A 27,589-nucleotide genomic window follows, 5' to 3' on the forward strand; every position below is an offset into this window, starting at 1 on the left:
GATCTTTATCACACAGTCAGGAAAGGTACTTTAATCCCCCACCCCACCCATCACTGCTACCCCACCTGCTACCACTCCTCTAAGGACTCCAATCATTCTAACATTTATGTTAATCCTCAATATTTCCTGAAGCTAATCAGTTCTTGGTGCTTTCAGTTATAACAACTGCACCATGTCCATCAATAGAAATCTCTGTATCTTCATTATTCTTCTCTGCCTTCTTGAACTTTAAACAAGAACTTAAGCGTGTTGTCCAATGTAGCCTGATCACCACAAGCCTTTTATTAATCCCCTCCGAGTTCTTCTGAAATAAATCCAGTCTGTAGAGTTGAGTGTCAAGGAGGCTATGTCAGCTCCCTGGTGACCAGACGTTTGTAAGAGCAATGTTGCATCCCCTCCCACGCCCAATCCAGACAATCTGCTATTGGGAACTGCAGAGTGATCATTTTACCATGTAAGAGCTTAAAAGAAAAGGCAAAAGAAAGTACAGAAAGCTACCTTGACGTAACCCCTCGGAAAGAGGCTCACCACCTTAGGTTGCCCCATCTCCCATCCTTTGAGTTATTTCATATCATGAAGTGTGATTAATTTCATTTGCTGTGTTAACTCTGGGGTTGAGGGAAAGAGAAAATAATGGAGGTGTGTTTTATTTTTTATTCCCATCCCTCTAAGACTTTAGCATCTTCAAAAGCCAGGCTTGGTCAAAAGAGCATCTGAAGCCATCTAAAAAACTATTTTTTCCCTCTCCCTCCATGCTCAGAAGTCAATATGAGAACTTAGGTACATCAATACCTTCTAGAAGAAGTACTGATAGTCCTCATCTCCTGCCCATCACCAATGAAATTTATAATCAGTTGAATCTGACTCTTACTCTATAAGAAAGCATTGTAACTGCAAAAAAACACCTCTGCCAGATGTCTCATATTCCATGAAGTTGGATTTATTATCATTTCTTCCATTTGAGGAAGTTTCATACCTTGTAAATTTAAAGAAACAATTGTGTGTAGGATGAATTCACTTGAAAGTATTAACTTTTTGATACTTTTTTTGTTCAAGGTACAAACAATAAAAGAGAAGCAGCACTCTCCTCAAATACTCTCTTTAATGGCTAGCTCAGTATTTGTCCTAAATTCTACCTTTTTAATGTTCCTTTTTGTCCTGAGACCCCAGCCACGTCGATCGGTTTTTATGATTTCAGCATCTGGATAGAGTCTTTTGGTGAAGCACTGGTTTTGACAGCGCTCTCCTGCTGGGCACACTTGGGGATGACACTCATACTGTAGCATCCTGTTCAGACACTCTGACTCTAGGCCACAGGGGTTCTCATCAGATGGCTTGCAATTACAGCGAGGGATTTCTGACAAATCAGCAACTTGAATCTGAACTTTCCCTATTACCTTGTTGGACTGTGGAACAAAACAAAACAAAACAAAAAAAAAAGAGACAAGGGATAAATTTGGATTTAGGGCCATACACACAGAATTTAGATCAGAACCACTTAAATCAAGGCCCATGACAGTCAAGGTATTTCAAAATGTAGGCAAAAATAACAGCTATTACACACACAGCTACTAACATCAGAGGCAGTTGTATTTTTTCTATTCCTCTCTAAAAGGAAGTGTGTCAACTAAGAAAAGGCAACAAGGCAAAAATACTTCTCTGCAATCTAGGACTTTCAGAGGTTGCATCTGGCACTGCTCCACCACTAACAAGCATCTCAGGTGTTCAGAGAAACCAGCAATGAGGTATGTAGCACAGAACATGGCACAGGATTGTTTCAGACTGTATAGTACGTGTATTAGTATGACAACTCTTTTGAGGCATACAAAAATGTGCTGAAGTCCCAAGAATTTAAACTATTATAAAGTACAATGAAATAGTTAAGTACTATGGGGTACTGTGCCCCCAAGGTTGCTGGCAAAAAAAATCTAGACCATCTTTTTAGTATCCAGATTTGGAGATTAAGTTCTCACACTAACAGTTTATTATTTTTCAATGCTAATATAATTTCTTAATGGTAAGCAAGCCCCAAGATTCATTTGAGATGGGTGGGACCCACTTGCAATTATCAAAGTCCTTTGTCTTCAGTAAAACTGACCTTAAACGCGAAGTCCCTTTTACTGATGCGTACACATTCCTTATAACAATGAAAGGACCTATGGTACTAAATGAGACAGGCCAGAAGAGATCTTTGAAGAATGGTAGACTGATTATCTGAATTTTCTTCTAAGCCACAATTTGCTTCCGTATTTAAATATATAGCTCATTCACACAAAGGAGAGGACTCACTTTAATATGTTTGTAAGGTGGGGGTTTTCTTGAATTCCTTTCAATCTCTAGTGCTTCTTTGCTTTCTCTTTGTGCTTTCAGTTCCTGGAAGCGTTTTGCAGCTTCTTCAAGTGCTGTGCAAGGGAGTCCAAAATGGGGAGGAATTAGTATTGGCTGCTGCTGCTGAGAGACATTTTTGAAAAGCTAGGAATTAGAAATCTACAAAGAACAAGCTAACAATGAAATGTTACACTATGGCATGAATGAGTTTTAAACAAAGTAGTTTTCAGTAGATATTTAAACACTATGGGGTGGCCATCTGCATCAGAACCCAGGTTCCACCTCATAACTTCTTTCCAAGTTAAGTGGGGAAGAACTGGGGTTGCCTACAAACAGCACAGAGAGGGAGGAAGTTAGATGCTATTAATATTTTAAGCTCTATCCAATGGCACTATACAGAGTTTGCAGCTTAACACAGACACAGAAAACTAGCCACATAATTCCGATGCAAGTTAAGTGACGATGTAGAAACAAACATATGGAAGTTTTGTTATAAACCACTATAAACTTTGTTTAATTTTACCTTTCTTGAAGGTCTTGTTAATACTAGTTTGCCCCTCAGCAAAGCTTTTATCTCCTTCAACATAAGGGAAAACTCTGCCCTGGTGTACCCAATAGTAGTCATGTGAACCAAAGAAAAATACTGGGAAGTCCCCGATATCATGTTTGAGGCCCTGTATGTTGAGAGGCACAGACCTGGGATTGCAGATCTCAGCTGGCCACCACCTGAAAATTAGAAAAGAGTAAAAACTCAAACTCTATGAAACAAAGGCAAATTGCTTGCCTTCTCAGTCTGGGAATTCCAGTTCAAGTAGTAGAAGCTACATTTAGTTCCTAAGAAATGAGACTGCAGTGGGTCCTATCCCATTCTCCTTACACAAGCAAAACTGCCTTTGATTTTACTTGGGAAGCTCCACAAAAAGATATCCATCTTTACAGTTCTCATGCTCCCAAATCCGGGGTTGGTTTTGGGCCTTGTGTAGTATATGAATTTTGGGACTAGCTATCTGAAGAGAGAATCTTTAACACAACTGTCCAGCTGTACTTTACAATATTTTTACTAAAAAACAAATCATTGATAAGGCTATTTTAAAAATATAATTTGAACAGTTACAATCAAACCAAAATTTAAATGTTTGCCAGACATTCAACTTGTTTAGATCCACCGTTTAATGAAAGACACTTAAAGTTTTCTTTTTTTTAAATGAGGTTTTACAAATCCTGGTATGAGAAGAAAAAACACTGTCACTTAATTTTTCCCCATGGAAACTTTTTTTTAAAAGGGGTGGGGGGAAGAGAGTTAATCCTCTTGCGGTACTGGAAATCCAAACAGCAGCATTCTGCTAATGCATAAGAACCAGAAAGTAAACTGGCCAGCATCATTTCACTGCCCAAGTGAAAGCAATAAACAGCACTAGTGATGAAAGAGTAATTTGGATTTTTAAAATTCCGTTTAAATATCAGGCATTCCCTTTCACAGACTCAAAATTAGACAAACATGAAAACTCCAGAACATAACATAAGAACGGCCATACTGGGTCAGACCAGTGGTCCATCTAGCCCAGTGTCCTGTCTTCTGACTATGGCTGGTGCCAGATACTGCAGAAAGAATGTGCAGAACAGAGCAATTATTGAGTGACCCATGCCGTCATCCACTCCCAGCTTCTGGCAGTCAGAGGTTTAGGGACACCCAGAGCAGGGAGTTGCATCCCTGACCACCTTGGATAATAGCTATTAATGGACCTATCCTTCATGAACTTAATCTAATTCTTTTTTTAACCCAGTTATACTTTTGGCATTCACAACATCCCCTGGCAAAGAGTTCCACAGGTTGACTGCGCATTGGGTGAAGAAGTATTTCTTTACGTCTGTTTTTTAACTTGCTGCCTATTAATTTTGTTGGGTGACCCCTTGCTCTTGTGTTACACGACGGGGTAAATAATACTTCCTTATTCTCATTCTTCAGACCAATCATGATTTTATCAACCTCTATCATATCCCTCCTTAGTCATCTCTTTTCTAAGCTGAACAGTCCTGGTCTTCTTACTCTCTCCTCATACGGAATCTGTTCCATACCCCTAATTATTTTTGTTGTCCTTCTCTGTACTTTTTTCAATTCTAATAAACATTTTCTGAAATGGAGTGACCCAAGCTACACACTGCATTCAACATGTAGGCATACCATGGACTGATATAGTGGCATTATAATATTTTCTGTGTTACCTACCTCTGCCCTAATGGTTCCTAACATTGTTAGCTTTTTGACTGCTGCTGCACATTGAGCAGACGTTTTCAGAGAACTATTCATAGTGACTCCAAGATCTCTTTCTGGAGTGGTAACAGCTAATTTAGACCCCAACATTTTGAATATGCACCATGAACCGAATAAAAGCATAGTTGTCTCTGGCTATGTTCACTGAACTGCCTAGGTGACAATTAACTAATACCATTTGTAGTGTCATTTGACAATTTCAAACAAATGGAGTTAGAACCAAAGATGAAGCTATGGGCTGATAGTGGGACCAATTCTGAATATTTTCACACAGCAATTCAACCTGGAAGAGAATATAAACACTGGGGGGAGGAGGGGAAACCTACTTTTAGTCTCATTTTCTTATGCTCCATTTGTCCACTGAAGCCAAGGTTTAATCACAAGATCATATTTAAATAACCAATGACATGGATGCATTTCTAGTTTTAAGTTTATCCTGCTGAACATGTGTAGCCAACCTAGGCTAAAATAATAATGTGTTGAACTTAAAGGTAACTAGGAAAGATAAGACTCCACACATTGTTTAAAAATAAATTATTATATACAGATATTTAATGTGTATGTCAGCAACCTGAAGCATATATTCCAACATTTTCAACCTCTGAGGAACTTGGACCCCTTTTGGGTTGATTCTAGGAAGAGCCAGAACTGGAGATCTGAAGATTCAAATGGTGAATATGACACTATGTCTACAAAATCTCAGATAAGGAAGGAGGTTCGTAAATTCAACTATTATTGGAAAGATAGCCCTATGCTCTGAGCATCTGTAGCAAGAGACAGGCCTTTAATTGACTGTACAATACTGTAGTTAGTCTTGGACACATTTCACTGATTTGTATCAGGGGAAGTCTGGAAATAAAAATTAAAAGCAAGATTGTCCCTTACAATAAAAAAATGGGATTTTTAAAAAGTCCTCTATGGACAACTTGAAAGTGCAGTGCCACAGGCTGTCTGATATACTTGTTTTTTGGAGGTGTTCTATAGCCAGATCTACATAAGAGGCAGAAAGCCACAGAGGCAGCAAAAAGTGTATCTGAGATGAAAACCCATGGCAACCTCCCAGCCTTCCTGGTCTTGGGAAATAGAGGACTTTTTATCACCTCCACCACCACGTGTTAGACTTGCAGCATTTTATTGATCACATTTATTCGGAGACACAGGTGGGGACTTGCAAGAGAGAGGATCAACAACCATCTGCATTCCTGCAGACGCCTTTTATGAATGATCTCTAAACATAAAAGCAAACTAGGGAGTTTTGATGCCCTAGGTATTTCCTGATCTTCCCCATCTGCAGGGCACATTTAGGGAACCCACAGATAGAACGTGAGTAAGTATTCACCTTAATGCCTAAAAATGCATGAGTAGAATTTAATTAAAAAGCTATACAACATCTGACACCATGGGCTGCTCTGGTTGTTTACCCGCATAGCTACAGGAAATAGTAAAAACTTAACCTAAAACAAAAACTTAAAACAGTTTCCAGTTGTAGTCAGTGAACTTGCCTGTAATTTCCAAGCTTGACCCAAACGATCTGCTTGTAACGTAGTTTCTTGCCAGCTTTACAGTCATTGCAATTCCAACATCCTTCTGGCATCTCTATGTTGAGACATTCAGGGTGGAAGGACGCTGGACAGGACTCGCAGCACAATAACTTCCCACCTTGAAACAAAAACTCACTCATTTTACAGAAATAAGGGTTTGAGGCTTGTGAGAGGTTTTTTTTTTTTTTTTTAAATATTATTTAATTAAATGCATTAAACTTGGATTTGCCTCACACCAAATATATGGCAAAAGGAAGTGATCAAGTCAAAGTTACAATGCTGGATTAAAAATAAGTATTTTTTGTATTATATACGTCTCTTCTCTTTAAGTGAAATCATAATTCCTGACTGCATCACAAATTGGAACAAGAAAGCCAATGAATTTAAAAAATGTAGGTTAAATCGGGCAAGTTGGCATTACTTCAGATCCCCCTAAGAGAAACAGTCTTGATAACTGTATGGCATTTTTTTTTTTTTTTAATCCAGACGGTCTGGCAGTGGCCAACACCTTTTCTTGACAATTAGACAAATTTTGCACTTTTTTTAAAATACTTTTTAATCCAACATTGTCATGACTAAATCCCTTAGCAATCAGTTAGTGTGCATAAAAATCAGCCTATAGGTTGATCAATGTTTTTCTGCTTTCAAAGGTACAAGAGAAAAAAACATTAGAATTGTAATTATAAATCTGTGCATACTCTTCAAAATGAAGATTTACCAGTGTGAGCACTATAAATTTACTTATATAATGCAGAATGAGATATTACAGAAAGATTTCCTCCTCCCCCAGAGTTCCCTTTGAACACAAAGGGAATCTGATCTAAGAATGTGGTAAACATTACTTTTAAAAAAAAAATTTAGACAAAAAAAGTTTTTTTTTGGTTGGCTTGTTTTCTAGCAGATGTGTTTATTGTGGGCAGTCACGGCACATCTAAACCATTGGCAATACACAAAGAAGCTCATACAATAAACACATTTGCTACAATCTAGATAGAAATGTAATGAACTTTTTAGTCCCAGCGTAAAAAGACTGGGAGAGATTTAAAACAGCATTTTAAGCAATCGTCATCATATCTGAAGTTTGAATTTTTACTTTCAAATATTCATCAGAAAATCTTGTCCACCTATAGACTTTCAAAACGGCCATTGATTTGATTGTAATATATTGCAAAAAGCATTCCTTAAACAATCAGTGACAAAATCACTTACTATATTTCCTCTGCTAAAAATGTAATAAAATCCAAGCATTTGGACTTTCCTGAGCTCCCGCCCGATGATCAAGTGTTCATTTTTTAATGAATTTTTGTAAGTGTTGTTTCAGAGGAAATACAGACCCAGCATAAATTACTGAAACAATATCCAACACGGTAAAATGCCAAGAGATGCGAAAACCAAACAAAAATAAAAAACAAAACTCTCAGAGCTAAGCAAGAAAACTTTGCTCTTAGGATGCATTAGTAAGATATTGCTCAAGCTAAGCATACAGAGGGCTCAAAATAATTTTTGTGGTCAGAAGTTACACAAAGTAAAAGCTATCTACATCTAGCAATGATCTAATTTTAAAATGACTGACTGGGAACAATTTCTGAACACCCTTTGGGAAATCAAATTTTTGTGGGGAGAGAGTATGATCTCTGAATCTTACAGACATATACAGCTGGATCTGTTTCCATAAATTCCTTTTAAAGCAATAGCATTACCAGCGTAAAACAATCAATTTTTATGCCTGAAAAAGCTTCTGTCCTAATACTATTGTAACTGCCCACCTGCCTGCCTTTCTTGACAGGGCAGAATCCCTGTTTGCTCAAGATGCAGCACTTTCTGCCACTCCAATAAGAAGCATTGTTCCAGGAAGTGAGCAGTCAGTCACATGAGGAGAGAAAGGAGCATCAGTTGGCCCGCACTAACAGAAATGAAATACAAGGCCTCTGGATTGTAACAAAAACGCACAGGCAAAAAGCCATCTGCCTTCCTAAGTCTTTGGTCTTCCTCTGGAATGCCAATATACCAACAAACATTCAAACGGATAAATTCTCTATTCTGACTGTTGCAGGCTCTAAGCAGGCTCCAAAATAGACTTCCTCAGATAAGCAATTTAAGACGTTTTAATAGTCATTGAGCTGGCACTGAACTACAACAATACTAAAACTTTATTCACCTCCCCCCCTTAGTGTTGTTATTATGTAGATTATTCCAATTTTATGGAGACTACCTAGTGGCAGATACATGATTTAACCTTTTGTGGAGAGGGAGAATTTATTGATATTAATTATTTTAAGCCCTTTTATTGTAATAAATCTTTTGCCAACAACATGAACACACACTCACAATAATCAATGAGTGAAATTTACTAAAAGCAACAGGTGGTGCTCAACAAGCAAACATTTTTTTGTTTGATTTAAAAAAGAAAAGAAAAACAGGAAAAGCGAAAGTAAACTGAAGAGAAAGAAACTATTTGGTTACCTTTCTCACATTTCTTTTTGGAAGCTGACGAAGGAGGAGGAATCATAGGTAATTTCATCAACTCAGCACGATTTGATTCATTCAGTAGGTAGTGGGACTTATAGGCATATGAACTGAACAGGGGGTCTGAATGATCCTGCACTACCAGCCCTATATGAAACAAACAGAAAGAGATGAGTTGCAATGAAACTACCCATGATTCCATAAAGGAGAAAATAAAATAAATCAAATCAATATCTATTATGCATATATATGTTATAAGTTTGAAAGAAAAGATAATATGAAGAAAAAGAAAAGTGTGACAGAAAAGGTTTCTATATCTACTAAAGGAAGAGGTTATGTGTCAGACAGACTGAATCTGAGTGTAAGGAAAACTGAAGAGTAAACAAAAACCATTTCTAAATGAAATTTTACTTGTGCAGTAGTTTTAACTTGCACACTTAAAAAATAAATAAATGAAAAAGCACCAGAAAAGTACCTGCTGCTAATTCCCTATGAGCCATCCTGCCCCCAAAAGAAAACAGCCAGCCAAATTACAAAATAGCGCGACTATTTCACTGCATCAAACACAGTACTGGCAGTAGGGGCTATAAATTGGAGAAATACAGATGGTATATGCAAGTCCCCATATGTTCAATAATTCCACAGCCATGGAACTCACCGCTTGCCACAGACTTGGGCTCCAGGATCTCACCTTTAATTTTTAAAAATTTTTACATTGTGTTTCTTGCCCTTACAGTTGCGGAGAAAACCCCAAAAGATGTGTGCCAAACGTGAGTCAACACACAGTGAGTCTGCAAGGCACCCGAAACAATAGCTGTGAGGTGTGGCTTGCCCTACTTATCTCAAGAAAAGCTCCATGAACTCTGCATTTCCACGGCTATGGAATTTTGCCACTATCAATCACTTGACATTTTGTTTTCTGTCTCCCTGCATTTGCTCCCTGCTCTCCAACAGCAAAGCAGTTAAGGCCTGGGAAGATGAAGTGCTGAAGCCAGCTACAAGTTCCTCCCTGCCAGGGTGAGGAGATTCTGAACTGGGCTGCCTAGACAATATTGCAGGAGCTGATGCAAGGGGAATGGAGCCACTGGGGTAGCATACCAAAAAAAACCAACCCTCATTCTCAAAAATAATCAACAAATTTCAAGTTACATGAGTATTTCCACTATAAGCCATAGAAGTGCTTGTGTGGGGCAGAGGGGATTGGGAATGAAGGGTATTTCCATGGTGATAAAATAGACTAATACAGGTGCCTCATTTGGTCCCACTGCTGAGGAGTACACCAGGCCCTGGCTACATGTAGCTACTAGATAAGTTTTAGATATATTCTGCTAGTGTTTTGATTTTCCCACTTCTTATGACTGCATTGGGTCTAAATACACAACTCTCTCTTCCTAATACTATTTAGCATGTTAAGTGATAGGTATCACTGTTTGCACGTGCAATAAGTAACAGAACATTTGGAGGACATTTAATTCCTGATTTCTTCCTCACAAGGGATTCTCACAGTGCGCCCACCACCACCCAGAGAATTTCACCACTTCCTACTCCATGCCACCATCCTGATCAAAGGTGACTGGAGGGAAATCCATTTTGAGCCAGCAATACTGCTGAATGGGTTGATGAAGGTGCGCCTTGCACCTCAATCTTTCCACTGGCAGAGCACAATGCCTCCCAATGTCAGCTATCCTGAACAAAAACAAATCTATATCAAATATTCTCCAAGAGTTGCCATATCCCTACCATAATACAAAGCGGTTTCATTTAGTGGACAGTTATTTTGTATTTTTTTAAATTTTCAATAGACATACTGATACACAGGAGTGCCAATGTATTTTAATTTCCATCTGCATGGTGCTGAAAGATTATTTCTATTACTATAAGGAGGTGCACCCTTATGTACAGTTCAGGTTCCAGTCACAGGGCTTCTAAGTAGTTCAATTCAGATCATAAATTAGATGTGAAACGTATATAAATCATGCAACTGTCAAAACAAACTGGTGACAGAAAAAAAAATACTTTGACTGTAACTTACATAACTTACTTTAGATAGTGACAGAAATGCCAGATCTGCAACTCCATTCTCTGGTGCAATCACAATAAGAATAAGAAGAAACCCATTTTCATGCTACTAGGCAATCAATATTCAGATTTGGAAGCCTAGTACCAAATTCTGCTTTCAGCTGTGCATGTCTCCCACTGACTCTTGATGGATGCCAAATGCATGTATGAAACTTCCCACCTGTAGGGGACTTACCTAACAGACCCAGTGACTGTCTTTACTTTGTATTTGTATAGTGCTGAGCACATGGTCAGCACCTTAAAAAATAATCCTGGAGAGCTTAATTTTCATAAACAGAGATGAATACATTTCTGACAAAGTTTTACAAGTTTATCAAGAGATGGGAGAGAAGGTGTAGAACACAAGAGCAGAGAGATACTCAACTTTCAGGAGCCAGTTCCATATATGTTGTGGTCCTTCACAGAAACAAATACCGCATGCTACTGGATAGCTAATTATCCTGATATTGTAACGTAAAAATGCTGTTTGGTATATTGTAATATTACAAACACACTAACATTTCTAGAGCAGATGTAGAGTTCCTCCATTCTAGAAGCCTATCATGGAATTAAACTCCGTTCTCATTACAACCACAGCCTTTCATAAACGGAGACTATCAATATCTAAACTCACTCACGTAAGTAAACTTGTTCCAAACAATGGATATAGCCCTATGATCTGTCCCATCATTGAAAAAGCCACAACAACAGTAGGTGAAGAGGCAGTGTCCCAGAGTATGGAATCCCTCATGTAAGTCTTTATAGCATCAGGCTGAGGCCACTGCTGGCCCTTTTAAAGAGGGATTTCTAATCTGATCTCTCATCAACCAACAATGATTCAGTCACCAATTCTCAGCTGATTCTTCATGAGTAGGCTATATGCTCCTGCATCTGAGACCAAACTAAAAGTGTTTCCACACAACTAGCATAAATCCTGAAGCTCTGGACAGTTTGGTTTTACATATCTCTGCTCTGCTTACAGTAGAATCCTTTTAAGAACTTTACTAATTCTATGCTGAAAAGAGAGAAGACAAGCAATTTTTCCCGGGCACCTGGACATAATTGTTAGCTAGAATATTAATATGAAATGAGTGAGATTTGTTTGACATAGTGTTCAAATTAATGTTTAAAACAAAGTACCTATATGAGTGGTTCTATTCACATATACAAATGGGTTTTGCTAGTTATAATTCAGAGATCTGAAAATAGGATTTTTGTTTTTAGATTGTGCACTTGTACACATGATAATGAAGTCAGAATCAAAACAAAACTTAAAGTAGGACAAAATACCTATACAAATATCTACAACTCAGCAATAAAAGAATAAAGATACATGCAACATCCATAAGTTTGTCTGCATGTGTGTATGGTTACGCAACACCAGCGTGATTCACTTTGCATATTTCCTTTTAGAAATGCCCCAAAGCACTGAAACAGGCTCGTTAAAGGAAAAGCACTGAACCACGTTGCAAACACTGTTTCACACACTTCAAGAGCCCCTCCCAGGCTCAGCAGTCTAAGACTTACTGTTTCCCTCTGAACCTCCGGACGCCATTTCTCTGGAAAAAATTAGATGTATTTAAAAAGGAAAGAACTTTGTTTTACCTTGGAACCTCTGTGACAGCTCCATTTCCTGTACTGTAATTAGAACCAGGAAAAAAATCCAACTCTGAGACGCCTCTCTTTCCTTTTCTCTAGATCCTGTATCTAGTAATCTGCTCTTGCTCATACAAAACCATCTTTACCACACAAACTAGGCCTCTAATTGCATAAGCTGAATACAATCAAGCGGATTCAGGATTCACCATATATTTACACTCCTTTACTACTGACTGTCAAACTGTTGAAAGACATGATGCATTCAGTGTGAACTTTTTGAAGTATTACGTATGACGTTTTTAAATATTTATATATATACACACACACACACACAAAATTACACACAAAACTCTATGCATCTAAATTTCACACCCCAAAAAGAACATGGTAGAGATATTTTTGCACTGGGCTTTTTGACCAAAGTAAAATAAAGCACTGCAATATTTAGTCCTACCTTCTGGCAGAAGTTAAAATAAATAAAGTGACTGACAGACTTCTGGGGCTTCCCCCCCCCCCCAAAAATTAATAAATAAATAAATAAAGGCAGGGAAAAATAATAGCTGCAGCATATGGAAAACTATATTTTTACTGTAATTAGATTTTAACTGATTTAGGTGGTAATTCCTGTAATAGTTTTCCAAAAAAAAAAAAAAAAAAAAAAAAATTCTCAAGTGGGAGTGGGATGTCAAAACAGGCATTTTCTAGCTTATGAGCAAACCCCATCCACCCACCTAAAAGATGCTCCATTATTTTCAATTTATAGAGGGTGAAAGCAACTCCTCTTACTGAAGTGACAGAGAATCAATGTTTACTGATTTAACTTGAAACTGCTGGAACTGGGGACTCAACATCCACTTTCTTCTCAACTGGCAGCACAGTATGCCTTCTCAGTGCTTCAAAATTGTGTCTGAACACTGAACACACCCGAACAAAATTGTATTCAAAAACTCTAGCATGAGAAATAAATGAATATCATGTGTACTATCCCAGCAGTCAAAGAGAAAGCTTTGAAGCCAATGGAGAGCCCCAAGAGAAAAAAATAATTGTGTAAAATATCCCAGGTTTATCATGTAACTGTAGTAATGACCACACCAGACATATAAACTGAAGGGGGGAAAAAAGTAGTGCTCACCTCTTGCACAAACGAAACAAAAGCCTACATTTACAGCTGATGAAGAGTGATTCCTTTTGGAATGGTTGCTACAGATGAGAATGTGAGATGACACAAACAAGCTTCCTGCAGCAATACAGCCATCTCCTGAGTGATAGGCAACTGGACATCTCAAACATCTCACCATGCGTCCTGTTTAATATAAATGCAGAAAAATGCACCATGTCACAGTGGAATTAGGATAGGGCAGAAGACATCACAGACTGTGATACAAGTTTGGTTTTAGTCTAACCAGGCTATTAGACATTAATGTCTTCAAAAAAGCAACATGCTGTTTCACTCTGTTAACTCTAATGTTGGATGCAGAGCTTCCAAGTGAAGACAAGACCCGTTTGGCTCTAACTACTCTAAAACTGCTTGGTTTGCTTGACCATTTTAGTTCACTTCTAAAGGAAAGGACCTCTTTGGAACAGAACTTCTGTTCTACAGTCCATTGCTATCTGTCTAAAAGAGTACTTCAGCTTTGTACATCTGACCTTTAACTTACAGCAAGCTCCAGAAATCCAACAGCCAAATAAGTCCAAATGACACAGAAGCTATTCCAGGTGTCCTTAGCACTACTTCTCACGATGTTGGCTGTTTCACATTACCCCAACAAGACTGACCTGTTTCACAGCGAACCCTCTGTATTAATGACCAAACTGATAATGAATCCATTCATAATAAATTTATGTCCCATCCCTCCATACTGTATCACATTATGAGTGTAAAGTATCACCATCATCTTCATTTTCTGCTACATGTCTCAATGTCAGGTATTTTACAGTTTCCTGCTACTATCCAAATCCAGTTGTGCTCTCACCTTTAGTTGCTTTGTGGATATCCTTATCCATTGAGCAGGCAGTACAGCAATGCTGCGGGCAACGGAATCCTCGTGACTCGAAGACTGCAGTGGCAAATTTACGAACACAGGCTTCATGATAAAATTTACCACAAGCATTGACTGAACAGCGCTTCACATCTTTACCAGGAAGCTTGCAGGAAAAGCATGTGTGCTGTCCTTTTAAGAAAAGGAATAAAACAAACCTCAGCATGAATGCTATCAGTTATTTCCGGAGAGAAAAATTTGGCAGAGGAGGAAAAACTCTGAAGTTAACGCAATTCCACCAGTGTAAGCAGAATACCCCCCCTCACTATAAAATAACAGATTATTACTACTGCACTTTTATTAAGGCCCCAATCAGGACGAGAGCCCCATTGTACTGGGTGCAGGATGAACAAACAGGAAGACATAGCCCTATCACTGAATTACTAAGTTTCCTTTTAAAAGTACTTGCTAAGTGGAGAGGGAAGGAACTTAGCACTGAACTTTATTTACTATAGAACATCTCTGCCTCAGTTTGTTCAGCCCAGCATATGATTATTGAAGCGTCTTCCAATCACTGTAATCCATCAGGCTCCTAAACCAAGATTTTTCCCCATCACTCAAGCACAGTAATGCATTTACCATTTTTACACTCCATGCAGATGAACTTCCCATCAGGTATTGATTTCAGTCCTAGGCATTCCATATGGAAGACTCTACAGCACTCTGCTTCGCATGACACCAGAGACTCACCAGAGCTTTCACAGATCTTAAACAAGCAAACAGCTAGTTAGAGAACGAAGCTGTTGACGGATGTTTAAATTCAAGTGACTAACAGAACCAAAGCAAGGGAAATTAACCAGTTGAAAATCTCTTCATACTATGACACTACAGCTTCCTGGTTTCTGAACAAGGCAGGAGAGTTGGCTGAAGCCACTGCCATAACTAGCAACAGTAAGGCCACTGGAAGCCTTCAGCAGTCATTGAATGTGTTCCCTCTAACAAGGTGCAGCCATCCTTTTTGCATCAGCTTAGCAAGGTTATTTTGTGGTGCTTTCAGGCTTCTCTTAGCCACTGCCGCATGCAGCAGTGGCTGCCAAACATGCTTTCCCCTCCCAGCCATATATATATAAAATCTCAAGCAATTGGCAAGACAATTGCAACATTCTCCCTCTGATGCAGACCTTGCCAGTTAGCCAGGCCTATGTCTTATGTAGACGACTGTAATACTCTCATTTTGTCTTACTCTGAAAGACCGTCTGGAATCTTCAAATAGGGCAGAACAGAGCAACTTGCTTGCCTGGTGATATTACCCAGTACAGTTTGTATTGTATTGTCTATGGACTCAGGCTTATTAACCTGCAGAATGCCATTTCCATTTTTTTTGTAATGGGGAAAAAAAAATCACCTCTGGAGCATTAAAGCTACAAGGCCTGGGTCATTCCATCATTTTTCAGGATGTTCAATGTCAAATTATGAGATTTGGTCAAAATACAATAGTGTAATTTAAAAAGAGTTTCCAGATTAAAATCAGAAGCAGCCAGCACATCTTTAGCATATATTTGTTTATAATAATACCATGCACTTTCCACCTACCTGACAAACAGTATCCTTCTTATTTGTTCCGGTGCCTCTTCTTGATAAGCTAGAGTCTACTGATTGTACATCAGAAGCATCAGCATCTGCAGTAGCTGATGGGCTGTCTGAATGTTTTCCAAAGCTACCCTATAAAGAAATCAATCCACAACCATTTCTAAATAAGCGACTTTAAAAGGCTAACTATGGAATGGAAAAATATTAAAACAGCACTGATTAAAAGAAAAATGCAGTTAGTATAGATTAAAAGACCATTTGAAAGTTATCTGAAAGCTTGTGGACCTCAATATATAGTGACAAACAATTTACTGCCCATTTAATAGAGATCCTTTTTCAGCACTGGACCAGCCTGGGAAAATATACACCAAGATGCCTATGTCCCCCACAACTGACCACTAAAATATTTTTCTCACCATTGCCATAACATTCAATCAGACTTTTTAAAGAGCAAAACAATTCAGTTATTTGAATTGGACTATTGAGTTCCTCTTTATTCAAAACTGCAGCCATCAATAATGCCACTTTTCTGTCAAACATACTGAAATGTATAAATGTGCACAAATACCACACATTTACCTGCAGATCATTAAGTCCTCTTGAATCAGAGTCAGATGTGTCTCTGTATGCTGAACTAGTCAGTTCTACATCAGTTGAGGCACGACTCCTTTTCTTTAGAGGTTTACAAGAATCTGAAATCTCGCTGGCACCTTAACACAAGACACTGACATTAATCCTAAAATATTGTTTTCATTTTCTTTTTAAATCACATGGAGAAAAATGACAGAGACATGAAAGATGAAGCCACAAGGCAGGACTTTACAAGCATCTCACTTACTCTAAGAATTTTAAGTTCAGAACTTTGCCACTAAACATTTCAGTGCTCCAGGGTAAAAAGTAATTCAGCCAATAGCATTCAAATGCCATTAAACAAAACAAAACCTTTTGTCAAACTGCTGGATAGCTCATGTATTGGCACAACCTACTGAACTATCACCATTTAGGGCACGGCTACATTTGCAGATGTAGAGCGGTGTGAGTTAAACCCACCTTCGTAGAGCGCAATAGGGAAAGCGCTGCAGTCTGTCCACATTGACAGCTTCAAGCACACTGGCATGGCCACATTTGCAGCACTTGCAGCGGCATTGGGAGCGGTGCATTATGGACAGCTATCCCAGCATACAAGTGACTGCAACATGCTTTTCAAATGGGGTGGAGGTGGGGTGCGGTGGAGGTGTGTATGTGGGGGGAGAGAGAGTGGGTTTTTGGGGTGCTGAGAGTGTGTCAGCATGCTGTCTTGTAAGTTCAGACCCCCCTCCCCCCGCCTCTCTCTCACTCACTCAAAGCAAACAGCTTTTTCTCGGAGCTGATAAGCAGCCAGCTTCTCCAAAACAGAGCTTTGAAAGGACATTTCCGCATTCCTGCAGCCGATTTCACAACAATGACAAGAGTGGCCACTTGACTTAAGCAGATTATGAGATGTTTCTGGAGGCTGATCAGAGCGCAGTAACGCAACACCTCGTTCACACTGGCGCCACGGTGCTCCAGTGGGGGCGCAGCAAACGTTATTCCACTCACCGAGGTGGAGTACCAGCAGTGCTGTAGCTGCGGAGTCAGAGCGCTCTACGTGCCTTGCCAGTGTGGACAGGGAATGAGCTAGGGCACCCGGGGCTCCTTTATTGTGCTGTAACTCGCAAGTGTAGCCAAGGCCTTAGGTAGGGATAAACCCCAACAGGTAACACCACATCACTTATCTTATAAATATGCCTATGTTCAGACACCCTCATATATATTTGTATAAGAATCATGCAGTGAAAACATTAAAGCAGACCAAGCATACACTCTATTCTCCCAACTATTATTACAAAAAGAAGGCTATAGCTCAGAGGAACAAAGCTAGATCAATACAATGGAGTCACTAACAAACATCTGGGAATTACTTGCAGTTCACATAGACTGAAAGCCATCAGTGAAATATAATGAATGGCCTGTAAATGGGGTACTTATAATGAACGTTTGTTGTTATTCAGCCAAACTCACCTTTCTGTAATCCAGTCTTCACTGCTGTCTGTGGAACCATTTCTACCTGTTTGGACAGGAAAATCTATAGTTAACAGAGGAATTTTTTCCCCTAGTATAAAAAAGAAAAAACATCCAAGTTTAAGTGATTAGCATATCTGAACTCAGATGTAGTCTGGCAGTCGCCTTCTCAGTGTAAGCCTTCTGTCCTGCTGGGATTTAATCCTAGCTGCCTAGGCTGAATACCAGGTGATAAGGCAGCCATATGTTCAATAGCAAGGTTCTTTTCCAATCACTCCCTTTGTACTTGACGACAACAGGAAAACTTTATCCATGTCCAGCAGGCAGGAGAGGTGTTCATTCCTGTAGCCAATCCTGATGCTGTTGTAAAACCCCACACCTGTTAAGGTAAACTTGTACTTATACAGGTCTGACACTCAGGTTAGTGAGACACTTAATGTATTGCCGTTTTAAGGCACTTCCATCAAGCATGCACTCTTGAGCTTCTGGGGATATGGACCTTCTCTCTCTGTATAGAGTGCTGCAAGGCCCATAAAGGTGGGGATGAGGACTCCATATAGAGCATTGCAGAGCTCTATACAGCTGGAAACTCATGTCAGTACAAACTTAAGTAGACAAGTTTGTGATCTTCCAAAAGCACATCATGTTCTTGGTCCTACATCAGAAGGATGAAATTAGAAATTTTTCTGCCAATATACATGTAATACATGCGAGAATTTGGTGATAAAAAGCATAATTAAAGGAAGAAAGTTGTTTCCTAAGGTCCTGGTTTTAGGCTAAGAATTGCAGGCTTTTATTTCTTTGCAATGTGGTTAACAAAGCATATAGAAACACATTTAGTAAATATTTAAGGATTAATCTAATTTTTTTTTAAAAAATATTTTATTTTGTTGTACAATAGGTAAAAACATACAATAGAAGGATTTATATAGGATACAGTTCGTAATACAAATATAAAATCTAAACAATCACTTGTATTTCTCTATTTCTCACTGTAACAGTAGCATTAACATTTTGTTTTTCCCATTTGTATTCATTCCAGTTATAAATTTAAACCAAGCGGTCGCAGATTGAATTTGGGAATCAGTCGCAAGAAAACTTGACTTTGGGTAACAAATATTGTTGCATAATTGTAAGAAGTTAGTAAGACTTATTTTGAATATAATTTAATACATTCAAAGTTCTGTGCATTACAGTGCATCTTTGATTATTTTATTACGTTTTAGTCACATACTTTGCCTGAGAAAAGCAATTTAATGTACTATGTTGCCTTAGTTAGCTACATAGTATAAGCAAGCAAAGCTAACCTGGAACCACAATGTTCCTATTGTTGGTTCTTATACCTTTGTTAAATTAAGGAGAATTTGTAAATGCAAAAGGATTTATTTAAAAATAGGGAAATCACAACTTCTCACATCAAGAAGTTAAAGGGCCTATGTGTCAGCTATTTTACATCCAACATTTAGGTTGCCTTTTAAAAAAAAAAGTTTCAGTGACAAAAATTTTTAGAGTTAAAATTTCTTCTGTCGCTTTGGCAACCGAAGTGCCATACTAGTGCATCAGAACCAAAATATGAAACTTAAAAAAAATAAAATAGACAAGGCCTATTTTCATCCTTTAAGATGATTGAAGTGCAATAAAATAAAATAAAGTGTAACGGGCAAAGAATAAATTAGGGTTTTTTAAAATATCCATTTTACTCTAATGAATTTTAAAAAAAACTTTAACCTGTGTCCCTTTTTAAAAAAGCCCATTGGAAAAACCGATATTAAACATTTGTTATACAAAAGTCTCAGGTTTCAAGGATGGGTGCCCTTAGGGTTTAAATAGGGAAAATTTGATAGTAAGGAAAAGAACCAACAACTCTGACGAACTTGTTAAATAAGTGTATTGGTTAAATATTTAAGTATGTCACCCGCTCAACTTGCCTACTCATCTCCACTCAGAACTTTTTTTTTTAAATAAAGCAACAACATTTGTCTGTCTGGCATTCAGATTAAAAGAGTGCCCCTGTACATGTTAGTTCTACTTAAGGGAGAGGGAAAAAAAATCTAAGATCTGTTTTTTTGTTTATGTCTGCCAACATAAAAGTCAGATTATTCATCTTTAAAATAGATCATTCTTAAGAGTCCATTTTCAAAAGTGATCAAATAAATCAGAAACTTTGAAAAACAAAACCTCAATACAAACCAGCAGCTAAACCAAGAGTAAGAAGAGGAAGGAACCTGGTGGCAATTCCATCAAATAGATATTATTAAAACATAAAATCATTTTGCTCACAACAGAAATCTCAAAGTTAACATATCAGGTTCATTAGAAGTCTTGCATCATTGAGTTCCCATTATCCAAAGCCTGAACTGATACTGTGAAGATGCCAGTAGCAGAGTCACAGCAATAATGGTACTGACAGGGGGATTTCATGAAGGATAGTCCAAAAAGGAAACTCGATGGGCAAAATGGAGAAAAATAAAAAGGCACCAATATAAGCCACAACATTTATGAATACAAAATATATTTTAACTCTCTACATGGAGGAAGCCAACCTGCTCCTTTTTGATCTTCTTCTTTGGCACAACTTCAGTGGATTTCTCAGACTCTGAGCGGGTTCGAATCGATCTTCTCTGTTGCTTCTTTTCTACAGAACCTGAGGAAGGAAAGGATTCTATTACATGATTCCTTCTATTTCAGCTTAGTCTGATATGTTCAGTACTAAGTCAATGGCTGTAGTAATGAAAGCAAAACTTTTTTTGCTTTTTTGATATTTAACAGACTTTTTAAAAACAGTCAGTTCAAAGGTTTTTTTTTTTTTGCCAGCTGGAGCCCTGATTGCACACAATACATCTAATGGAGAGAGGCCTGGGTTCAGAAAAGACACCAATAAAAGGTGAAGGGAAAGGCTGGAATCCACATGTTTGGAATAGGGTGACAATTTGTCATAGCATGTTACTTTCAGAGCCTCCAGTCTGATCATTTTCTAATTAACTAGTTTGTCTTTCGCTTTTTTTGGAAGGCATCCATAACTCTGAAAACCTCATTACCTAAAATGTCTAGGTATTGCACAGATTCAGAACTTAGATTCCAAACTTTCACTCTCCAAAACGTGGTTCTCGGGGCCTTTGACTTTATGGCCAGGTGGATAAACTGATTTATCAAATATCAGAATTCTAGATATTAGTACAAGTTTAGTCAAAAGCTAGGCTACCATAATTGCAATAAATAAAAAAATTGACAACTTTAGATAAAGATTTCAGGATGCTGAGAAAAAAATTGAAAACAAATGGTGGTCAATGGACAGGATGCTATTTTAGCAGACAAAAACGAACGACTATGTTTCTTAAATTTATGCCCTGGAAAGCAAGCTCAGATTAATAAGGGTGATTAGGATACTTGAAGACACCAGAACACAGACTACTTTAAAAAAAAAAAAAATGGCAAGGGCAAAGGAATATTCTGTGTTACAACACTGCTCCTGTTGAGGAACATCTGCACAGAATTTGTGCAATGTGCAATTCTTGAAACAAAGCACACAATTAAAGGTGTAAGGCTGACAGAAAAGTCCAAAATTCAAAAATTCTATTTTAGCATGAGTTACAGTCTTGTTTTTCAGCATCAGGTGTTTTTGACCTACCAGGATAGAAATTAAATATATTTTTTTTATTTTTAAAAATGATTATTATTTAGAAGAATAAAAAAATGCCAATCTGGAATTTTTTGTATTCTGTTAAGAGGATTCATGTTGGAGGCCATAAGTGTGTGTTGCTTCCATTGATATTATGGTATATATCTAGAAAAAGAGGTAGGCTGTAACCAAAGGCTGGAAATTGTTCCAGAGGACTCTAGAAGCATGGAACTTCACCTTTCCCTTATGCACTTAGATTAATATTTATTTAGTGAGGTTTCATGTGATGTGCAATTACTCAGGATTATCTATTCTTAACCTTGCTTTCTCGTTATTTAGAAAATTGTGCATTTAAATTGGTGCAATGGAAGTTGATAGGATCAAATGGCAAATACAAATGGTTTTAAAGATTTTATTTTTAAAGGGACACATTTTAGAACGTTACATGTTTTGGTGGAGAATCTTAGTGCCCCTCAGGTTTGAAGTAATTTAACTTTTGGGTCCTAGAGAATGTTCCCATATTGGGATTTAGAAGGCAAGAGTATACCTCAAATTTTACTGTGTATTAAAGTTGCTCTGATTGGCCCAAGGCACCTGATCTGCAGCCCCTCCTGTGTCACCTCTATGTTCAGCAGGCATGCCTTGTACTATCCATGGAAAGGGTTCACTAATTTTGGACAAATCTGACTAGGAAAGTTCAACTAATCAGTTTTCTTCTTTCTTCTCTATGCTCAACACAGCAGAAGGAGTTATGTTGTGATGGAAGACCTGTATCAGAGAAGATAGTGCCATTGGAGACCAATGCCACTTCGCATTGGATGCTAGTGGTATGCTCAAGTAGTGCAATATGCACTCCTTATTCCCCATTCCCCAAAGGTTCAGCGCATCACCTCCACAAGACTCTTATCCCACTTCTGTGCAATTTATGAACAAGAGCTAGGTTCAGGCTGGTTTATAACCAGCAGTGCACCTCACTAACTACCAAGTCATTGGGTCAGTTTTGTTTCCATTTATACCTCCAGTCTCCCCTTTAAACAGAATCCTCAAGGTAGTTCTCTTATCAGATTCCAGGTTACAGAAATAGATTTTCCCCAGTATTATGGAATTCTGCACATCTCACTGTGGCTTATCCATCAGGGCTCCCAGAGTCATTCTGTAAAATACTTTACCGTAAAGGTATTCTGAAGTTCCGGTGACCTTAAATTTGAAAAAAGGACTTCCAGTTATGTTCCATGAGAGGGGACCAATAATTGTCTGGACTTTGGAAATGGCTTTGAAAGTGACTGTTTGGAGTGTATACTGAAGTAATGCTCATGCACTGTATGGGGTGTTATCAGGTGATGTTTTACGTATCCAAAAAACCTGAGAAAACGAAAAAAAAGAGGCTCAGAATTCTCACCCTCCCTATGCCCTAAGAGCCACTGCGAATTGTGGAGGTGATGCCCTTCGTTTCCAGGGGAGGGAAACAAAACAGAGAGCACCTCCTCTGTTGTTGGGCAATTAACAAAGTAGCAATAGTTTGGAAAAAGCTGCCAGAATCATAGCAATTATAAACTGGAGAGACAATGACTCTGTCATCAACAGCAGATGAAACCCCATCTTGCTCACACCAGGGTCAAAAAAATCCAAAGTGCTCATCTTGCATTTGAAAGTCCTCAGGCACAGCCTGCTGTGAAAACCCAGGGGATAGCAGATTTAAAGTAACACTACATAACAAGAATTATATTTGCCGAGGAGCTGAACTGTGTGGGCTGGGAAGAGTGTTCCAATATATGCAGAATGGTGTGAGGTTTTTTTTGTTTTGATGTTTTTAGTTTTATTTTTTTGTTTTGAAAAAAGAGCTAACTACACTAAGACCAGGTCCTCTGCACAGCTATGTAACTAAAGCGAGGGTGACATTGAATAATGTTACAAGATAAAAAAAATCTATTAGAAAGAGTAGTCAGTTTTATGGCACCTAAGCTGAATCAAATACCCCCCTTTTCTGGTTCCAGACTGAAGACAACTGTTCATCCTGCTGTTGAGTATTAAAATGAATGCACTCTGATCCCATCCCAAACTTAATTTTTACATATTCATTATTAAACTAGGTGTTCTCCACAGTCTACAATATCTATACTAGGATTACAAACATATGTCCAAACACATAATATCTCCGATGTGTTTTCCACATCAAAGATAAAGACCGTTTGGCTGAAATACTAAAACCACTACAATAGGAGGAAGGACTTAAAAATGGAGTTCAGTTTAGAATGATTGAAGTTGTTTCTCTCCCCCATCATCTTCCACCCTACCTCTTTCGAGAGTATGTCTTATCAATTTTCTCCCAGAGACTTTCTGCTGGGATTAGCCCGTCCCCTCTGAAAGAAGAGCCAAACCCATAGCATCAATAAGTCATTGCTTTTCTTCTCCAAGAAGAAAAAGTTACTCATTCAATTTAAATTCTCACTCTTCTCTCCCTGCATGTTATTAAGTTCAGTTTCTTCAGAGAATTTGCCTTAGGCCTTCAATTTCCTATTCTAAGCCTCTAGATACTCTGGATTGCTTCACACTCTTCTCTCTTAAAGACACAATACTTTACACGTACACAGTGCCTAATAAGATAGTGCTCAAAGTGCTTCAGAAAGGTAAGCATTATCCCATTTTACCAAGGGGATTAATTGAAGCACTGAGACATTAATTATCTTGTACAAGGTCACACAAGAAAACAGTAAAGTTGGGAATAGAATTTACTCCTGATTCATAAAGCCTGGCTTTAACTACAAAACTATGCTGATTTTGGTCTCATTTGCTTTGGTCCTAATTGCTACTTTTGAAATTTGATGCCAAAAGCCATTGTAATGGTTTGCTAACACAGAACCATTTTACTGCCTCCCAACTCAGTGAACTATTACATTACCCATTGTTCCCTATCTTTTCTCCATCATAGCCATCCTATAGATACACTGACTTGTTTCAGACTGGCCAAGCATCCTTCCCTCAAGTCCAAGATTCTAACTGGCTTAGCTAAGGGCAGTTCACCCATCACTTAAATTCTTACAGCCATAAAGATCACCCCTCCAAGTAACTGCACCCATTGCGGATTACATGTGCCACACTCGCTGCAATAATTATGTAAAGAGAAATATGTTTATAATGATTTTCTAATTCCTGAGGGAACCCTGACTTTTGCAGCCTGTTTAAATGCTCATTTGTTAAGATTTAGTCAAGGAGTCCCAACCTTTGCCTACCTGTTGACCCAGAAGTTGTTTCGGGTGAGGATGCATTTTGCGCAGTGGCTCTCTCATTTTTCTGGTTTGATGTAGAAATAAGCTTGTCTTGTCCCTTGACACTTATTTCAGTTTTGTTACCAACTCCCTTTTAAAGAACACGAATAAAGTTAGTGATTACCTGATCAGACTACCATGCAAATTAATTCAATAACCACAAAGTCTATTAGGAAATCACTTACAACTTGGAATGCAAGCCACAATGTTGAGCATTACCATGAGGGAGAGCAATTTAGAAACAGTGAAGGAAACTGCCAAAGACAGTCTCCAATTTTCCCCTCTCACAAATATACTACATGCACCAGTCTCTCACTAAACAGCACTAGTGGGTTTTTTGTTGTTGTAGGTATTCCTAATGTATAATAAGGGCTCCATTATATAAATTTAAAAGTACATAAATGTCCTCAAGGAAGACAGGGCAAAAGAGTAAGGCAGCCAATTAGCCCCAGTACTGCTACTTACACTGACTGGGGGGTTGCTGATAATCTGCATGAGACTAAAAAGGTAAAAGCTATTTTTAAAAATGTCTTTACCACACAGGATTATTTAGTTTTTTGCTTTTAACTCACTATTTACGCACCATCTTGTAATCTCACCTGTTGCAAACAGGCACCAAAGTTGTAGATCCAATTTAACCCAGAAGGGCTGAGGAGGTCAATTCTGATTTAAAGTGGGAAACTAGAATTAAACAAGTGGCTTGTTGTAGCTATTGATTTCAAAAGTTCTCAGCAATAGCTTGATGGTTTTGTAGAAACTTCTGTCACTAAAACCAAAGAGTAACCCTCCATCCCCCCTTTCTTAAAAAAACAAAAAAACAAACAACAACAAAAAACACAGACTGTTGGTTGTACTAGCCCTTGTAGCTAGTAAAGTTTTAAGAGGTTTCTATTTATAGGGGCTGCTGATTAAAAGCAGGGCCTGACAGATTTAATGTAGTATCCAATAAAAGCACCTGCATGGACCATCACATTTTGAAAGTTGGTGGACACTTAAGTTTGAGCCCCATACTAAATATCGTGGGTGTGGGTGTTATTTACAGGCAAAGGAGTTGGTAACTAGTAAGTGTGTACCTTGGTAGAGTAAACAAACTGATCGATGAATTTTCCATCCCCAGCAGCATTCTGTAGGGCAAAAACTTGTTCAATTTTAACAACTGGAGACATGTTACATTTCTGAAGATCCAAACTCCCTTTATGCATGGTTATTGAAGCTGGTAAGGATTTCCTGGCTGCAGCTGTTTTCCAGGCTATTTTCACAGGCGGTGGCTCCTCTTCTTCCACACTTGACTGCCTCCTTTGACTTTGCCTTCGCACCTCAGTATTTGATAATGAGGGGGATGCCGATACCACATTGGTCTGTTCTGGCTGAGCGTTCAATGCTGGCTTAGGCCGACGGTTCTTTTTAGCCTCTGATTTAGGGGCAGCAGTCTTTTTGGCTTTGGACAAAGCCTCCTCTGGCTCCTTGTCTATATAAATGAAGGTATACTGTTCTATCCTTTCTTCCCGCGTCATTTTCAATGCTTTCTCGGCATGGGCAATACCAATATCCCACTGAGCACGCTCTCTTTGTGGCCTTGGCTTACGAATCTTTAAAACAAAGACAAAAAGAGAACTCTATTACATTTATTTATTTAGCTTCCTGGCTACATTAAAATAAATGTTCAATTAAAATAAACTAGTTTAAAATGTGGTCCTGCTCTTCAAAATGACCCTATGTAAGCCATTCCAAAGTACCTGATTTATCTCAGACTAAAGGTGACTGTTTTTTCAGTTTACAAGATATTTCTGGGGACCACCACGAGGCCTGCAAACTCACACTGGAATTGACAGTCAAACTGGATTCTTACTAGGCCATACTTCACCATCACCAATGAAAGTTGTGAATTAGATTCTGCTCTGAGTAACCCCACTAAAGACAATGGAAGGCAAAGTTTAATCCACAATTCTGTAGATACGTGAACCAGAAAATAATCCAATTCACCCACTTATTTTAATCCTGTTTCTTCCTCTAAACCTCCCATGCCCTGTTCATTACTACTTTTAGTTAACTTAAATATCTACTTAAGAAGCCCACCAAAATACAGTGATAAGTCTGGTGGTCTGGCCAATAGTTCCCTTCTCAATTAAACAAATACAGTAGATTTTGCTTAAGGGCAATTCTGGTATTAGCAACTTCCGGTTAATGGCAACATACGGCTGGGAAACAAATCCCATCTCATTAACATCAATGTTGATAGGATTTGGATATTAGCAACAACATGCCGCTTATTAACAAAAAATATTGGAAGAAAGGAACCATCTGCAGGCATGTTTGTAAGGCTACACCCGTACAAGGAAACGCCAGGATGTGCGGAGCACCCTCTGCTGGCACGTTTGTGAGGCTGCAGCCAGGAGAGGAAGTGCTAGTACATGCCTCCTCTGGCTGCAGTCTCACAAACCTGCCTGCAGCCAGTGCTCAGCATGTCCCAGTGTTTCCTTCTGGGGCTGCAGCCCAGCAAAACTGAATGCACACAGGGACCACATAGGAAGGGGCAGCAGACAGAGAGGAGAGGCTGTGGGCATGGCAATAGCAGGGAGGGGGCTGCAGCTCAGATGTCGGAGCTGCACGGTACCTCTCCCTGCCTTCTCCAGGATCCCTGCCAGGGGGCCGCACTGGTACATTCTGAGACCCAACCCAGGGAAGAGCACAGGAAGAGGTACTGTGCAGCTTCATGGGCCCCAACACCCCCACTCTCTGCAGAAAGCTCCCGCATCAGGGCTGCAGCCCCTTTCACTGCTGCTATTCTCCCTGCAGGCAGGTTTGCCGGGTGCAGCCAGGGAAGTCACCTC

General features: G+C 38.7%; 1 protein-coding gene across 8 annotated transcripts in view; it reads right to left on the minus strand.

Annotated features, from left to right (window-relative positions):
- The window catches only part of NSD3 (nuclear receptor binding SET domain protein 3), a 72,331-nt gene that overhangs the window by 13,865 nt on the left and 30,877 nt on the right, over window positions 1-27,589 (minus strand). For 6 of the 8 annotated variants that reach the window (XM_065584652.1, XM_005286538.4, XM_024108542.3 and 3 more), the window contains 14 exons: window positions 25,832-26,347; window positions 24,723-24,849; window positions 20,417-20,517; window positions 17,874-17,919; window positions 16,413-16,543; window positions 15,837-15,965; window positions 14,883-15,009; window positions 14,238-14,435; window positions 13,397-13,567; window positions 8,605-8,754; window positions 6,103-6,259; window positions 2,852-3,054; window positions 2,290-2,402; window positions 1,137-1,406 (listed from right to left, as the gene is read on the minus strand). In XM_065584652.1, the coding sequence (XP_065440724.1) occupies window positions 1,137-1,406; window positions 2,290-2,402; window positions 2,852-3,054; window positions 6,103-6,259; window positions 8,605-8,754; window positions 13,397-13,567; window positions 14,238-14,435; window positions 14,883-15,009; window positions 15,837-15,965; window positions 16,413-16,543; window positions 17,874-17,919; window positions 20,417-20,517; window positions 24,723-24,849; window positions 25,832-26,347 (2,439 nt within the window). Of the gene's footprint in view, window positions 1-498; window positions 609-1,136; window positions 1,407-2,289; window positions 2,403-2,851; window positions 3,055-6,102; window positions 6,260-8,604; window positions 8,755-13,396; window positions 13,568-14,237; window positions 14,436-14,882; window positions 15,010-15,836; window positions 15,966-16,412; window positions 16,544-17,873; window positions 17,920-20,416; window positions 20,518-24,722; window positions 24,850-25,831; window positions 26,348-27,589 lie in introns of all 8 variants that reach the window. The other 2 variants (XR_006172226.2, XM_024108544.3) reach the window with 2 other exon arrangements.

Source organism: Chrysemys picta, chromosome 2 (genome assembly GCF_011386835.1).
Source record: "Chrysemys picta bellii isolate R12L10 chromosome 2, ASM1138683v2, whole genome shotgun sequence".
NCBI classification, from domain to species: domain Eukaryota; kingdom Metazoa; phylum Chordata; order Testudines; family Emydidae; genus Chrysemys; species Chrysemys picta.